At 40.3% G+C, this 18,081-nt stretch overlaps 2 protein-coding genes across 10 annotated transcripts in view; both read left to right on the top strand.

Moving 5' to 3' along the window:
• The window catches only part of stxbp5b (syntaxin binding protein 5b (tomosyn)), a 50,369-nt gene extending 44,219 nt beyond the window's left edge, over positions 1-6,150 (top strand). For all 8 annotated transcript variants that reach the window (XM_049595325.1, XM_049595327.1, XM_049595324.1 and 5 more), the window contains 3 exons: positions 538-649; positions 864-1,084; positions 1,559-6,150. In XM_049595325.1, the coding sequence (XP_049451282.1) occupies positions 538-649; positions 864-1,084; positions 1,559-1,600 (375 nt within the window). In that variant the 3' untranslated portion in view covers positions 1,601-6,150. The remainder of the gene's footprint in view (positions 1-537; positions 650-863; positions 1,085-1,558) is intronic.
• A 1,255-nt stretch (positions 6,151-7,405) lies between these two features.
• Positions 7,406-18,081, top strand: part of sash1b (SAM and SH3 domain containing 1b) — a 71,269-nt gene continuing 60,593 nt past the window's right edge. For both annotated transcript variants that reach the window (XM_049596210.1, XM_049596209.1), the window contains exon 1: positions 7,406-8,754. In XM_049596210.1, the coding sequence (XP_049452167.1) occupies positions 8,272-8,754 (483 nt within the window). In that variant the 5' untranslated portion in view covers positions 7,406-8,271. The remainder of the gene's footprint in view (positions 8,755-18,081) is intronic.

Raw genomic sequence — 18,081 nt, 5'->3', positions numbered from 1 at the left:
GCTTTTGCAAAGCTGTTCTTCAGACTCCAAAACATTAATAGGTTAGTCGAGGGTCAGCATTGTTGGAATATCACTTGAACATACAGACTGACAAATCACAGTTTAAACCTTTTCAATGTAACCACTGAGTAGACTGTAGAGGGACCAAAGAAAGACAGGTTCCCAAAACATTTACTCTTTTAAAGACTGGAAATCAAATTCAAAATCGAAGAGTATTAAGGGGAAAGGGAGTTCCAACAGTGTTTTTCCTTGTCATCTAACACTGTGGAGACATCGAATAAGTCAAAGTTTAAATAATTTATTTCTTCTTTTGAGGCCGAAACTATTTCAAATGTAGATAATACATTTGGTGTCTGAATTATATGGTTTTTATCGCGGTTAAAATAGAGATTATTGAAGGTAAAGAAGAAAAACTTTATAAAACAGGTGATTCCAAACTTCTGAACAGCAGTGTATAGATGCTTTATAGGTCTGTCTGTATTTCTGTAGGGAACATAGATTGAAATAGACATGTGCTGATGTTTATGTGTTCCTCAGGAGATGCTCAGTGAGTTGTTTACCCCTGTGGAGACACCAGAGGCTCCTAACAGAGGTTTCTTCAAAGGCCTGTTTGGGGGAGGAGCTCAGTCTCTGGACAGGGAGGACCTCTGTGAGTGCAGTAAATCATCTTTCATCATATATATTCTGTATAGTTATGTCTATTTTTAATCTCACTGGCTGACCACAGCCACCAGTTTGAGGTATTTTGGGATTGGTGTGGGAAAGTTTTCAATTACAGGACAGTTGCAATTTGATTTGACTTTGAACATGAGAAGATGTATGTTGGAATTTATTAAATGGATTTCTCTCTTTGTCTTTGGTAGTTGGTGAAACAGTTGCCGGTAAGGCCTCCCGTAGCCTGGCCCAGCACATCCCTGGCCCAGGGGGCATGGAGGGAATGAAGGGTGCAGCGTCTGGGGTTGTGGGAGATCTGGCCCGAGCCCGGATAGCTCTGGATGAGAGAGGCCAGAAACTGGGCGAGCTGGAGGACAGAACGGCAGCCATGATGGCCAGCGCAGAGTCCTTCTCCAAACATGCTCATGATGTATGTACTTGTTATTTCTTTGGGAACTTAAAGGAATGCTTCACCCCCAAAATGATCATTTGTGTATCAGTTACACACCCCATGTTAGGTAGAATTCATGACGAAAACTTTGTTTATCTTGCATGCCTGTGTGGTGAACAAAGAATCCCAAAAAATTCCTGAAGACTTGAAGGGTTTATCGACAACAAAACTTTATCAAAACATCCATTTACAAATTTTCACTCAACTCGTGCAGTATAATCCAACTCTCATTTATCCAGTTGTATGCTCAGTACTTCCCAAACATGCATTTCCACTAAAGCCTTACTTTTTAAAACACTTCCTCATAAGAGTAGCACACCTGGGCAAGCCTTTGTTTGAACTCTGCGCAATCATTTCATTGCGCGCCATACAAAGGTACAGGCATGTAGGTTACTGAGACTGTTTGTGCAGAAGTATTTTTGACTCTTGTGTTTTGCTCTCTTCTCCCATCAGATGATGCTGAAGTACAAAGATAAGAAGTGGTACCAGCTCTGATGGCAGCGTGTGGAGCATCGGACTCTGTAATCACGCACACCAGTATCTCTGAGGAGCTGCAGGTCCCTCTCCTTCTCTTCTCCGTTTCTCTCCACGGGGGGTTCTGCTCAACGGACTCATGCTTTTATTCTCAGCACAGCATCACACACTCTGCATTACCTCAGTCACCGGAGGACTGCCGCGGAGTGGACACACTGGCCGACCCGACGTAGTGAGAATGGAAAGAAATGGGAGAAGAGAAGCTCTCGTTCCATTTCACCTGAGAGCGACGGTGATGTTCGTGCGACATCAGTCCGCAGAACAGGAGAGAGGTGACCTTTCATATCCATCAGTCATGCACTCATATATATCTCATATATACAGTATATATATATCTACACACCCTGCTGTTTTGTTCTGAAAGAGGAAAGACAATTCTGCAAAACATGTACTTGTGGTGGCCTGATTGCTCTTTTTTCCTTTCTCTACCCTTTATGGTGTATGCCAAACACAGTGGACTTAAACGAGGAGAAAAGTCTGATGACCCCTTGTCCTTCAAATCTAATCATGTCAATGAAGATGTAAGTTTCTATAGGAGTGATGAATCAATGAAGGACTCGTGTTTGTTTGTTTTTCTGGTTTAAATTATTTTTAGAGTTTGACCTCTGTCCCTTTGTCAGTCTGCTTTTGTCCTTTTTTTGTTTTTGTTGTCCAGAAAGGGCCTTTCAAGCACTTAGAACTGTAAAAACTAGACAGGGAGATGATGAATCTGTTGCCTCTCACCGAATAAGGGCTGGTAGTACAGGAGTTCATCACCGACCATTCCTTTTTACAACATTTTGCAACCAAGTTTTAGGTGAGAAAGACAATGTTTTCTGAGCGTCACTTTTTATGTTAAATGAGTTTATTTATTGGAGCAGTATAAATAATAGGAAGTAAATTAAGTTTGTATTTTGGGCATTGAATTTTATTTCTAACCTTTTGGTAAATGCGCAAAAAAAAGTGCTGAAAATGTTTACCCCTGATGAAGAGTTTACATTGATCTATTGGGAAAATGAAGTTGATACACTGGAAAAGCCCTGAAGGTCTTCTGACTTTCTGTCAAGGGGCTGTAGCTAAGTCACGTATGAGAAGGATGACGTGTTGAAGGGCAAGACAAAGATTGTCCGTAATATGATTAGCATAAATGTATATTTTGGTTACAATTTTAATTTTTTTGTGATAAAGATTCTATCTGTACATGTCATGATTACTGAGATTTCTTTCTGCATTCTGTCGCAGCTGATTTTTGTCTCGATGTGTAGGGAAAAAAGCATGTGTCTCTTACAGCACAAAGGAAACGGTAACGCTGTCTTTGTATTTGTAGCTGCCGGTAGACATGATCAAGCACCACAGAGCGTCCCACGCAGTGCCATTGGTCATCTCTCTCTGAACCACTCACTTTAAAACTGTTTCTCTTCTGCCTTTGCCTCATGACGCATATATTCTAACCTCTACCTATGTGTATGTCTGTGTGTGTGTGTGAACATACATATATTCAGGAATATGTGTATGGGCGCCAATATTTATAATACTACATAGATGCAGTGTATTACAATAGGTCTTTTGAGGTTTTTGTTTTTGCTTGACAGTGTTTTTTCAATGTGGTTAACTAGAATTCTATTGTGATTAGATTTCTTTCTCATGAGGTGCAAGGATACGCTGCTATCTGTGTCAATGTAGGAGCATCATCTGTCAGTCTTTTATTTTGAAAAAGAGAGACAAGACTTTGGCGGTCCAGATTGCTGCCAAATGTTGTAAATAACGGGACAGCCGGACACAAATCTGACAGTGCAGGTTCAGGCAACGTGACATACAGTGCGCTTGCGGCCATGTTCTTTTCCGACACCAAAGAGTTGCTTAATTTCACAGAGTTGTCTTGATTTTTTTCCCAAATGTTAGAGTCAGTGTGGATAGCTTGGACGGCGCTCTCAAGTCAAGAAGTCTACTGTGTGTAGGGGCGGGGGGGGAAGAACGGCTTTAGCTTCTTCTCACAGGCATACCACCCTCATCACCCAAACTGCTGTACATGTGTTCAGAGGACAGGCAAAGTGACGCTGAAGAGTTTAATTCCAAAATCATGTAACACTAGCTCATGGGAAATGGCTGCAAGCTTGAAATAAAACAGCTGGAAATTTGCATTAATTTTCTCAGGGTGCTTTCACACCACACCTGTTTGGTTTGGTTAAAACAAACTCAGGTCAGTTCACCTGGTTGGTATGGTTCTGGAACCCTGGTGCGGACAAACAACCGAAAGAAGATGGCCTGGAAAGGTGGCTCTCGGTGCTCGTCCGAGCGGACTCTGGTGCAGTTTGTTTGTGGTGTTAAAACAAACGAACCAACGACAGGATTTTATGATTGCAGATATGTGATTTTATCATGATTTCAAAAGCTAAACTACTAATGAACCCATTTGCTGATGGTGAAATCTGTTCCCAATTTTGTAATTGATCCGTATAAGGCCGTGCATATAACCTGTTTATGCCAATCATTTGGTAACCGTGGTTATGCATATACACGTCAGTGTGGATGTTTTTCTTTTTAATAGATCAAAAGCTGTTAAAATCTGTGCTTGTATGCGACGTAAGCTCACAGCAGCCTCCAGGCTGAAACATGAAGCCAATGCTATGTGTCAAAAACTGCAGTTCCTCTAATGGCCACTAGAGGCTGACTCCAAAAACAAGTCAATCCCTGTGGATTCCCGTGTTAAAATGCCCAGGTTTACAGCAGAAATAAACATGTATACAGCCCGGTACAAAAACAGTTTTGGTTTCTATAATAAATTTCCTTGTTCCCAACAACTGTATAAGGGTGAATTTTTTGACAACTCACTCATCTACTTTCTATTGAGGCTTAAAGTTACGCATATTTAAGGGTGGAACCGCCTTCAGTGACATGCTGTCTGTGAGGCGTTGCCACAGTCTATGAGTCAGAGCCATCCCTTGCCCTCCACTGCTCCACCCCCTCATCCAAATATGGTCACTTCTGGCTCAAAAAATCCAAGATGGCAACGGCTAAAATGCCAAACTCAAGGCTACACAACAGCCCACACACCAATGAGTGACATAACGGTAGCTAGTCTGTGATACGACTTTGTGTGCTCTGTCGTCAAAGTACAAAGTGTCTGATTTCCGCACGTGGGTCACAAAAACTGTCTAATCACGGAGTCACTTGTCTGTCAGTTTAACTTCATGTTTGCTGCTCTTGGTTCGTTTGTAAGAAGTGAACGGGAACTAGACCAGAAAATGCAACAGTGCATCATTTTTCCCGCCTTGGTTCGGACCAAATGAACCAATCTACCGGTGTGAAGCACCCTTAGATTTTAGAGCATTAAATCCTGTATACTTACTGTAGGAGGTGCTGAGTTGTCAGTCTCACACAGATATCCACATCATTTTGGAATAAAACCCTTCACCTTTAGCTGGCTGATTTTAATCTACTCTCCTGTGTACTGCTGAGATAAACCCATCAGAAAGAGTGGCTATGTGGGTTTTGCACTATTTTTTGTACTTTAAAATAATTTTGTCAGTATGGTTTTTAATGTGTTTCTGTTCTTGTGTCCCATTTTCTTCTTTTTGAAAGGACCAAAACGTGACAGTACCTATGCTTATATATGTCATTTGCCAATTATGCTGATTGCTTCACTATCAGATTTGTTTTCAATGTCAGGTAATGATACTATGATATATTTATATATTTGAAAACAAATATATATATACTTTTAATTTCAATAATCTATTAAAAATGAATACCTTTAATGTAATTTTTTTGGGATAGAATAACACATTAATGTCCAAAACAATGGTTGTGCATAATTATCCATCATCCGGACATGACAATAAACATTTTCTGGTTATATATTGAACATGCTCATTTTGGATTCAAGCTTTGCTACTGCAGGAGGGTCATCTCCTCTCAGTGGGCCGCTGAGTCTTTCTACAAAGTGTGGCCTCAACTTAAAAGTGCTTCAGTTTGCAACATATATGGTCTAAATGGTCTCTTATTGCACATTGAAGGATGCATGATATTAAGTGTTTACAAACTTGAAACAACCATGTATTATCCCTCTTAGAGATTGTCTGCTCTGGCATTTGTATTTACCACCATGTTGAACAAAACTGAAGTTCTCATCACGCATCAGAAGGTGTCCCACTTTCATTTGATCATGCCAATTGTAGAAGTGTGAGAGATTATATTTATTTCATTGGTACATCTGTTTTATGTTACTGTTTGCTTCATGAAAACTCTTGCTTCCCCTGCACCGTAGAGATTAAGGCTAGGCTCGCAGCGCCGTGCAGGAGAGCTCAAGGGTTTGTCAGTCGCCATACTTCCATCCATCCGTCTGTCTTCTGGGATGAATATCTGTGGAGTTGCAGTATTTTCTCATAGTAGGCAATTTTTGTACAGTTTTATTAAAATAAATTTCACATGGATGTCTGACTTAATCTGCTGCCACAAACAATTTAGACTGTAGATACAGTATATATAGATATTATTGTGCAATGGAAAAATAAATGTAAAACCAATCATAACATGTTTTGTCTTGTGTGTTCTGTTTCATGTTGTACTGTTTACTTACTGACTTCATCTAGAAATTAATGCTTCACTGGTTCTTATATGGAAATTCTTTTCGGACATGTCCCTCATCAGGTCAGAGGTGTTGATGTCAGCTACAGATTTAAATGTCTTGCTCAAGAGCCACTGAGCAGGGACTAACACTGCCTTGATCATCCTGAGGGACAGCCTGGTGCCTCTCTGATGTATATCACAAATACTTCTGTGCATAATTACAATCATGTATTCTTTTTTTTTTAGCATGAAGGCAGTATGCATCTGGACAAATTAACACAAATGAATAAATAATATAAAAAAACAAGAATTATATCAATAAAACAGAAGCCATGTAACTCCCCCTACTCACATACACACATTGTTATTACTAACAACAGTAATATACATGCTGTATTTTTGTTGCTAATAATTATCATTTACATTTTTATATGTCATGGGGGGCTTCTCTAAAAGCCCTGGTGCTACTGTAGACAATTAAAATTATTATTATTTGTTGTCAGTCTTACAAAGACATTCTATTTATTTCTTCGTTTATTTCATTTTTGGTCATTTTCTTTTTACCGTTGTTTTTTTTTGTTTTTTTTTTTAAATTATTATCAGAGATGCACCTATACAGTGGTATACCATAAATAGTATATAGCCATTTATTGAAGTAGTCTATTAATATTTTTTTAAAATGCAATGTCCCCCCCAAAAAGTTCTGCAACTACAAAGAAGGATTGCTTAAACCTAAATAACCTAATCTTAAATTAAAGGAAAGATCTAACACTTAAAATCCAAATATGTATTATATCAAAGTAATTTGGGGGATTTTGTGAAGTGATTTTGAAACTATGCGTAACATTTAGAGTATTTACATTTCTATTTAATTAAAAGATGTGGTCAGAAAAAATATAGTAGAAATTACGTTTGAATATACGACACAATTTAAGCACCGCTTTTGTGTATTTATTATTGTATTTCATTTTTCTTCCGCTTTCTATCATGATGTATTTTAGTTTAGTTTTTCATATTTTTTTTATTTTTTTTATTCTTTTTTTTTTTTTTTTTTTACTTTATTCTATTTTTTTTAACTTTATTTTATTTTATTTTATCATTTCATTTCATTCCCGACTCCTACATTTCCCAGAATCCCCTGCAGGTGGCGCCAGCGCTCTCTGATCTCCCGTCGTCCAGCGGGGTAAACCTACAGCAGTAACTGAAGCCTGAGCATCTTCCTCACACTGCTTGAACCTCAGCAGCGGATGGAGCGGAGGGGCAGCAAAGTTGAACACGGTGCCTCAAAGTAAGCCACAACAAGTGCACTCCGAACCGGTATCGAGACTTTTATATTTTTTATCCTACTCCCAGCGGGTTTACATCAGTTATATCTCGCTTTTGGCTTCGGCGTCAACGTTTACATTTCTGCTCCGGTTGAAATGTTTGACGGACCGGAGCGTCTTGCCCTGTAACCGTTGGGATGAGTGAGACAAAGAGGATGGATGCAGCCTGAGAAGACGCCAACTGGCTCCTTCCCCATCTTTGTGACAGGATAAAGTCACTGAAATGTGGTGAACTCGGTTAAAGGTTTGTCTTTTCAGTTAACTTTACGGCTCCGTCGACGACAGAAAGTAAGTTAGCTTGAAAAAACGCTTGCTAACTTAAAGTGCTGGCGTCATACAGCTAACCGTTAACATGAGTTTAACGGTTAAAGTCAACCGTTGGACTCTTTTGGCTTGACGACAGTCCTGGCTTCTTCTTGTAGGGGATTTCACATGTGCTAACTTACAAGCCTCCAAGAAATGTCAGAAGTCAGGGTCAGTGGAGAGCCTGAACCTGTCGTCACTGTGTTTCCTTAAGAGGACTTGAGATGCTTAAGTGCTTCTGACAGTAAAGAGTGTTTCTAACATACAGACACCCTGCTGTCTCTAGTTATGTACTCACCGTGTCTCCATTGCTCTGGCCACAACTAATAGATGTATCTAATTTGGAGGATTGGACTTGGACCAGAGTTCTGCACATCCTCCCTGCAGCTGTGTGACTGGAGACGATGATTCACACCTAAGGTAGGCCTCCTCTTCCTCCTTGTATCTTGTCTCAAGATGACCCAGGGGCCAAACCTCGTCCTGGAGTGGCTCTCGAAGCTCCACTTGTCCCAGTATGTGGAGTCATTCATTGACAATGGCTATGATGATTTGGAAGTTTGCAAACAGATTGGGGAGCCAGACCTGGACGCCATAGGTGTCCACATTCAGTACCACAGACACCGGCTGCTCACAGCAGTGCACAGGCTGAAAGATGAGGATGAACAGAAAACACCTGGCTACTATTTCACCTTAGAGCCTCTGGATCCGTCTACTTGCAACCACTCTGCACACTCAAACAGAGGAGATGACTTGAGGACTATGAGGTCAAAGGCACAGACCATAGGGATACACAAGGCCTCCTGTCCTGGAAACCATGACCCCAGATTCACTGATTGTAATGACTTTGTGACGTATCCCAAACTGAAGCTGAAGGTGCTGCTGAGGGATAAACTTGCAAAAGATGGCATCAACCTGGGAGAAGCACCTTACACCCATAAGGTAGGCAGTTTTTACTTTCTTCCTTCCTTTTTTACAGTATGTTAATCCTAAATGCTGGCTCTTTAAGCACTGTCTCATTGAATTTGATACACTTGCTTCCTTATGTTTGTGATGAAGAGTGTGACAAATTTCTTTGATGGTGCTGACGTCCAGTGACTCTGCTGCATTGCTCCACTGATGCTTTTGGTTTCTCTGTTGAGAGTCAGTGTAATAGTGTTAAATTTTAAAACATTTTCATCCTAGGGCCCAAGTTCATCTCCATTTTCAGTTTTTCATGTACAGATGTGAGGACCCAGAATAGGTTTTGGCTTCTGATTGACTTGTTTTTTTTTTTTTGCTGAGTGAATGGGTGATGAGTGAGCAAGATTTTCAGTATATTAAGATCCTCACTGCTCATGAAAAATTACAGCAAAAGTATGGTGATTTGGATAAACAGGGTGTCTGCACGTCCTTTTAAAAGTCTTACAATGTCTTTAATTTAATAACAAGGCCTAACATCTAACTCTGCACAATACCACTGTGATGCTTAAGTAAATAAAACATGAGTTGTCCTAAAATTTGTCCCAAATTTGGTTAAAAGGTGTCTTTTAAAGGGTCTTAAAATGGATTAAACTTAACTGTCTGATACCCGTAGACACCCTAAAAGCATTTACGATGTTGTATGTACACAATTTTTTTAATACAAAAGAGTTTAATTATCTTAATTTTATCAGATTCGCTTCATTCCAACAATTGTTTTGAAGAGTTATTTACTTTGGCTGTACGTACTGCCCCACATGCAATTCCCAGAATGCCATTCAACTTGCAGAGAATGGGCATAAACTTGTTGCATTCAACCGTGGGTGTAGGGCTTCCTTAAATTCTGTATGTCTCCATCATCCTGTGCCATAGAAAAGGGCTGAATACTTTGGAATACATATCTAATTGCTAATATTTTGACTTATATTACAATTGCAATATGACTCTTTAGGGAATGGTCATTTTTGCATCATTATTCTCATTTTCACTGAGGAATAGGAATAGGATTTGTAGGCCCAAACATCTCTACAGCCACAATACTTAAAGCGGACTAAAGTGGAGTGAGTAAAATGGGATATGGGATTTGAATCAGTGGTTGCAGGTTTGTCCTTCCATCAGATAGTGTTTATATGCGTGTTTGAAATTTGCAATAGAGGTTATCTTGTTCTAGATCTTCATGTAAGTGTGACAAAATGATCTCTGACCATAACTGTTTTTGTAAGGTGCGTGCGAAATTGATCTAGTAATGCGTTGCTGTCTTGCATAGAGCAGTAAGCGTAGGATTGGAGTTGTTGTTTAGGATCTGAGAATAGAATTTAATGGCTAGATTATTTGTGTAGCTTTGAAAAGTCAGGGTGTTAGAGTGTGAGAGTGCTGTGCAGTAGTGAGTCCAAAGGAGGAGGTTACCATGGATCTTGTAAGCTCTGTTGTATAGGCTTGCTATTGGTTCAGTGGTTTCCTTTGTGGTGAGGGACGAAATTGGGAGCCAGTAGGATATTGTCAAGAGACTGATTGCATATAGGTATGTGTTTGAAACAGCAGGGGTGAGATATAGTCTGATTTTGTTGTAGAGTACGGTACAGTTTTTTGTAGATTTAGAATGTGCAATATTGCAAGCTTCCATATTGCAGTGTCAGTAAAGTTTCGATTAATTGTTCAGCCCTACCATTCACACTTCCAAAATAGGGTGTGGAATCTGCTTTGTCACAGAATCTAAGCACATAAAATGCAATATATGTTGCCTTAGTCAAAAGCATCATCATTCTCAGGAATTTTCAGACCCTGGAGTTGAGTGTTTACATAGTGAGCACAGTAGTGAACGCATATGAGTAACAGAGAGACAGAAGTAAAGAACTTCTGTGCTATACTTAAACCATGAGATCCCGTGTGGCTGCTTTGCATTCTGGTCTATAGAAGCTACAGTTGATTGAGTAATTAGTACATTATCCCTGCTTTCCTGCTCATGGATTTCTCTCAGTGCTGTGTGATTGTTAAAGGTTGGTGACTCCAGAAAGAAGCTGTTGCACTTTGACTGATACCAAAACCAGAAACTGAGGTGATTAAACAGATCGTCCATTAGTCGTTAGGTTGATGGTTCGATCTACAGCTATTGTGCCTAATAGCTAGACCTGTGTGGTGCGTGGTAGCTTATGGCATTAGCGTGTGTGAGTGGGTGAATGAGAGGCACAGCTGGTAACAGTAGCCAGTGTAGTGCAAAACATAAGCTTTATGCTTTACATTTAACACACATCCAACAAATGACAATGAACTGCGCAGACAGAGGTCAGTAGGACAATGGATCAGCCTGCTTTGATGACAGATGTTAGATTTACGGACAGCATGCCATTTTATTTCTGGGTATTTTCTCTGCTAAGACAACTGCCCAGTCTGTGTTGGCTGCAGAGACTGTTAGTTAATGTAATTGCAGAGGATAGTTATTCCACTTTGGCTTCCACCAAATCCATTCAGTCCATAATACACTCAGCGACTGGTCTGAGGCCAGCCAGATGTAAAGCTGAGTGGCACATTTGGCTTATTCTCAACAGTCTGTCTGTGGAAGGTGTGATTGATGGATTTTGGATTTGATTATATCGCAGAAAACTGGTGTTTACCACAGGACGGTACACGGCACACTGGTGAATCTGTTTCAGCTGTATTGTCAGAATGAATCCCTGCTAAACAGCACAGTTGGACACCACCCCAGAATATCTTTACACTTTCAGACCTAAGGCACTGTTTCTGTTCTCAGCAGTGGTGTTTAGCCAAGAAAGAACTTACTCTCTTAATGCACATGTTATATTCATCTTGGTTTTGTCTTTTCTCAGCAGATACAAGCTTAAAATGCTGCTCATCAACAATGAATGAATGTGGTCTGAGAGACCATTGAGCCAGGTGCAGCTCTCCAGTTTGATTGAGCTGAGTTTTGTGTCACAACAAATCATAGAGAATACTGAGTCAGCTTTACTAGAGTGCCTTCACACAAGCCTTCCTGTTGTGCGGTCTATAGTACCCATATGGAAAATTATGCAGTGTTCGGTGCACTCTCATTCATTCTAATAATGACAGTTTAATTGGAAAACTTTATTTTACCCCTTTGAGGTGCCATTAGCATTAAAATAGTCGCACTGTCCCAACAGTGCTGTATGGTTGTGGCCTGTTTCAGAGCTGCAAGCATACTGTTCATGAAAGATTCAGAGGCTGTAAACTACTAAGTGCAAAGGCACTTTGTGAGTCACTTCCAACCTTTTGTAGGTTACAGCGAATACTGGCACAGTTAGATTCACCTAGAAAAGTTTTTTTAATTCTTTAGACTTAAAAGCATCACCAGCTCTGGAATCACCACAGTCGTACTGAGGTTGTAAGTTCAATCACAGGGCAAAACTATGAATGTGTTTCTTACTGCAATTTCACAGTGGTGAATGGGATAGTAGCTCCGCTTAAATGCTCTGCTGGTTATCTGATGGAGCGAAGTACAAATGACTGTCACTTACAAATCATTTGGGTCTCCAGCAGTACACTGTGAGGTTAACATTTGGAGTATTATGTCATCTGGCTACGTTTCAGGAGGAAATAGGCCAGCCTTTTTGGCTCATTTAATTTGGCTCAGTCTATCCTCCTCAGTACTGAGATTATGAAGACATGCATGATCATTCACTTCATTAGCTGTGTGAATATCACCCTGATTTGGAGCAGTTAATCAGTGAAGAGCTGACTTGAAGCAGGGGCGTCAAACTCATTTTATTTCATCAGCACAGCCCAATTTGAAAACCATTACATAATTACCTAAAATTAACAACACCTTCAATTTTGCCCTACATTCTGAAAACATTCAACCATTTACAAAGCAAATGATGATCAGCCTGAGATGTTTTAAGAAAAATAAGTTCAATTTCAACGATATGTTTTAGTTTTTCGTCATCCTCTGTATAACAAACCATTTACGGATCAAAAGTTTTGGCAGTGTCTTAGCTTTAGGGTTCCACCATTATTTATTTAAAGAGAGAAGTCTGATACAGATTCCTTTGTATTGAAACTGCTGATTGACAATATTTCACACGATGTTTAATACCTTTAAATATGACCACATTAAGTATTTATTGTGTTTTTTAGAGAACTGTATTCTGGTCAGGGTGGAAAAGCCTCTGAAGCAGCATTTTACATGAAGGAGGTTACTTATCCGTTTAACATCCTCCTGAGACCTGGCACCTCTTAGCCTTCGCAAGTGCATAAATATTAGCTGTGCAAAGTCATCCAGTGGGCGAGACTTGACGCTGTGGTTGCCCAGTTTAGGCCTGCAAGCTGTATTTTTGGCACCCCTGATTCATAACTATCAGGTGAGACAGGTTGGCTCTGTGTGAAAACAGCATTTTGGAGCAGTTTGGCCTTTCAGGTCCATCAGATTTAGTCCATTGAACAGTAGCAGAGTACAGATATGTAGGCCACTATGGCCCAGTTTCTCAACAGGAATAGCTTACAGCAGCTTCAGGCTAAGGCTCTGCTGGCTAAACTTCTTTGCCTAATTTTGTGCCAAGCTGGACCAAATATCAGTATAATAAGAATATGATATCAGTGTTGAGATTTTCAGATAGATGTTGTCTGGGATTTTGGGTATTGTAATGTAATTCACAATACAGTTCATTGTTGTCTTTTTCTTTCTGTATTAGCCAAAATACCAGAAAGCGTAACAAAGATGTGAGTGGAGACTGATTTTAAAGTGTGTTGTATGAGCGCACACTAATACTGTAGCGTAAACACAAATCCATCTGTGCATGTTAACCCTTATCATACCACACAAAAACGAATAGAAAACACTGACTTTGCCAGAAGAATGATTGAAAACCTCTAAAACACTTTACCTTACCTTTCTTACTCTTGTGTAACTCTCACTGGCCTTATTTGTGTTAAATCTAGGTTACATCTAACAACAGTATGGTGTGTCCTCAGGCCTTATGCTGGCAATGGTTTGGAAATTGCAGTGGTTTTGGATCTGGAATCCCACAATGCCTCTGCCTCTCAGTCTGGGTTTGGTAATGCAATCAATGAGCAGTGTGCCTTTCCGACTATTCTGCATGGATGACTAGTTGACCCAGGCCTGCAGGACCTATTAGTGACTTTGAGAGAAAGAAAAGTAATCTGATAAACGCTGGATGAGCTGTAAATGACCCAAACACTGGCACCACAACAAGTGTGTCTCTGAAAGAAATATAAATATAGAATATATAAAGAGATGTTATACACAACATGGAAACACAAAATCTGTTTATGGTGTCACTACCTTAATTTACTTAAACAGTAAATTACTGTTAAATTTATGACAGTATTCTACAGTGGAATGTGTGGTTTACAGGGTAATGCTGTAGCTAACCTGCCAGTAATATATTGTATTTGTACAGTGTTGCTATTGTAATCTACATTAACGTTTTTTAACTGCATGTGTTACAGTACACAATACCTAAACAAAGTGCTGAATAACATAGATTTATAATGCCACGTGTCGCCCATGGTAATTAAGGGTTGGCATCCAGATCAGAGGACATAGATGAGCATTTGAAGGCAATAATGTTCACAATTGATTTTACTGGGATCATCAGGCTCTGTATCACAATGCTCATCATCACAGCTCGGACAGCTGCTTGGATTTACTGAGGCTACAACTGAGGCTTTGAATCTTTCTTGAGAAAAGACTTAATGTCTCCTTGACATGTGTGATGTAAACATAGGCCTTACTGTAAAACTGTTTACATTGTTTGAAAGGGCATGCAGGCTGACTTGACTGCTTTTGCTTCTTTAATATGAGTTTTCAGATAAGACAATAAACTTTGTGTGGAACATTAGTAATGTAGTATGTTTGTAGCAGGCATCACAGTACAATCTCACAGAGACCACAGGGTAATGTCACTTTGAAATGGCAGTATGAATCAATCTAAAACAGAAGCTGATAGCCAACTATGTAGGAGGTACTGTATTAGTTGAAGATATTAGCACATAAAAAAACTACCTTTCAGCATGTCCAGTCTGGAGTGAATAGATCTCTATTCACATGAAAGGCCAAAAAAAGTACTGAAATTAGTCAATTATGGGGGCTGCCTCTAGCTCACCTGGTACAGTGTGCTCCCACAGACCGTATAAATAATGAACATAGCTATCTTGACATCACCCATTGATTTGTTGACTGCCGTTTTGAAGCCTCGAGTTCAGCACTTTGGCCGTCGCTGTGTTGGATTTTTGGAGCCAGAAGTGACCATATTTAGACCAGAGATTGGAGCTGTGGAGGAGTAAGAGGTTGATCTGACTCATAGACGGTGGCGACTCCTCGCAGACAGCCTGTCACTCAAGCTGCCTTGCCCTTAAATGTGCGCAACTTTGGCGTAAACAGGTGAATTATAAAAACTTCACCCCCTGTGCAGCTGTCATACATGTGAAAGTAATCTATAGAGACCCAAACTGTTTCATGTACCAGGCTGTAAAGATGTTTATTTCTGCTGTAAATGTGGACATTTTAACATGTAGGTCAGTGGGTGGGGATTTACTCTATTTTGGAGCCAGTCTCAAGTGGCTATTTGGTGAACTGCAGTTTTTGGCACTTTTGCATTGGCTTCATTTTTCAGCCTCAGAGGTTGCTGCCTGCGTGTGCCCCATATAGGCTGAGTCTTTACAGCGACTCTTGTTCGATTCCAACCTGTGGCACTTTGCTGTGTGTCATCCCTCTTCTCTCTGCCCTCTTTCCTATCATTCTTGAGTTGTCCTATATTAAAGAAAGTTCACTTGCAAGTGAACCCAGTTGCGGTTCCCTTACAGTGGGAAATGCAAATGGACTATCCAGCGAACCAAAGAGAGGAAGTGACGTAGAGCGCAGTGCTCATGGGTAGAAAAAAACAAAGCCAACAGTGCGAACCGAGAGAAGCGGAGGTAAAAAAAGAAAAAGTTGGAAAATGTCTCGTGGGCAGACGTGGAGTAGTGAGGAGGTGCAGGCGCTTACCCCAAGACTGCATACTGCATAAACTTGTTGTTGCTCCATTGTTTTTGTGGTGACCAAGCCGGCTTAAGGGGATGGATTTCCATTTTTCGGTCTGGGACAATATATGAGCCAGGTTTGCTTCTTCCTCATGTTTTTTTTCTTCCTGGTCAGTGGTCGTATCATATCAAGTGACATTGTCCAGGTGGTTTGGTCTGCTTTAAAAAGTGCAGTGTGAAAGTGAACCGAACCAAATGAAGGTGTGAAATTTTTCGGCATTCCCTGCCCAATCAAACTGAGTCCCCCAGACTATCCTGGTGTGAATGCGCCCTAAATTGTTCCATGCTGTAGTGGGTCACTTCCCTTGTTTTCAACCTGAAAATATTACACATGAACACCAGATGCTCATGTTAACCAACCTGATTTATATATTGTATACCCATGGATAAATGCCACACTTTTCTTTAGAGAGACTTCCTGTCTGTGGATAAGCACCCATACCTAAGTAGTTTCCGTTGGTGGGAGCTTCTCTGCTGCAGCCTATCCTCTTGACAGTCTGAAATATAAAAATCTTCCCTTATGCAATCTTGCATTTAAAATTTAGCTGTTAACTTCAGCAGAGGCCCATTTAGATGATTAAGAAGCTTTCTATAACGCATCAAATGATTAACTTTGTCATTTGACAGAGCATATATTATATTGTTCATCACACACAGAGCCTGTTGGGAAGGATTCCTTTTATAGCTGTCTTAACAATGAGCTTCAAATCCCCAGAAGGCCTCATTGCAGTGCCCAGCCTGAAAAACATCCTCAGAATGGGGAACAAATCTTAGTTGTCCAGAAGATTTCCCTGTGTTGCTTTGCCAGAGGATCGGAGGACAAGCAAAACCAGCAGGCCTCTTTTGACAGAAGAAAAGCCAGTGTGAATAGAGCCTGGCAAAATACAAGCTCTGCAGCAGCTGACAGCTGTCTCTGCCTTTGTCACCATAAAACAGAGACTGAATAGAACTGTTTTTGTTGAACAAAGTTGGTTTTAAAACACCAGCACAGATTTTACCATGAGGACTGGTGCAGCATTGTGTTGAAGAGGACCTGTAAACAAATGAGAGAAGTGGTTTTGTTGTTCAGTGGTTGGTTACATCGATCAGTTTTTCTTCTGTATTTTAAAACGAGGCTTGAAAACTCATTTCTTGGGTGAGCATTTGCTCAGCACTGCTGCCTCACAGCAACAGGTTCCTGTGTTTGAGGTCAGCTGGGATCTTTCTGTGTGGAGTTTGAATGTTTTCCCTGTGCCTACATCAGTCTCAAACTGAGTCGTTCAGTTTTTTCCCACAGTCCAAGGATGGGAAAGTTAGGTGAATTGAAACCTCTAAATTGCCCACAGGTTTCAGTGTGAATCATTGTCAGTCTTTATGTGTCAGCCCTGTAAAAGACTGCTGATGTGTCTTGTGTACCCAGGCTCTCACCAAATATGAGCTGGGATAGGCTCCAGCCCTGCTGCTACCCTGCACAGATAATAACATGATGGATAAAACAAGAATTTGCTTGCTGTGTAATTAGATTTACATGTCTGGTAGAATTCTTCTGAGTGTGGACAATGTAAATAAAAATCACAATCATTTACCAAGTTATGTCTGACCACAAGTTAACAATAAATGAAAGAAGACTGTTTAACTACAGTACATTCAATATACCCTAACAACTAAATATTCTTAAAAAAAACATCATGTTGTTAAAAAAATATGCTAAACCTTTAACTCATTTGCATCATCACTAGTGTGGCACTGATCCAGTCCACTGATACTGGTGCTGTTTGACCTTATTAAACTGGTTGGGCACTGGCCAGATGTGACTGAACCACATTGGAGTTTCTTAATCAGTGTCATTATGACATTCTGTGCATCTGCTGTCATTCATTGGTTCTTAGCAGCCCACCAACTCAGATTTTAGTGCCATAGCAATCCTTGACCTCATGTTACCCTACATAAAATCAAACAAGTGCGAATTCGCAATAGTTGTGTCACCACACACAGAGATGCATCCATGTGTTGCCCCTTTTTGCCAGTTGCTATGAGCAGTTAATCAGCTGTCTTTTGGCTCATGACCAGTTGGCATGAACACAAACACCTACACACTTGACCTCCATGCCAAATTTCAGGCTCCTGGGGCAAAAACTGTGAGCGCCAAATGGTGGGGAAATTTTTGAGGACTGACTAACTAATCGACAAAGCAAGCTGTAGAGCTGCTAGTCACACAAAAAAAAAATCCAACAAATTGCATGCACTAAGTTCCTAGTATAGACCAAATCAAGATGAAGTCACGCTAAAAAACAAAACAAAACACACAGTTACTTG

The sequence above is a fragment of the Epinephelus fuscoguttatus genome, linkage group LG14 (assembly GCF_011397635.1).
Source record: "Epinephelus fuscoguttatus linkage group LG14, E.fuscoguttatus.final_Chr_v1".
NCBI classification, from domain to species: domain Eukaryota; kingdom Metazoa; phylum Chordata; class Actinopteri; order Perciformes; family Serranidae; genus Epinephelus; species Epinephelus fuscoguttatus.
The sequence above is the reverse complement of the archived record's forward strand: the minus strand, read 5'-3'. Positions and strand labels throughout refer to the sequence as shown.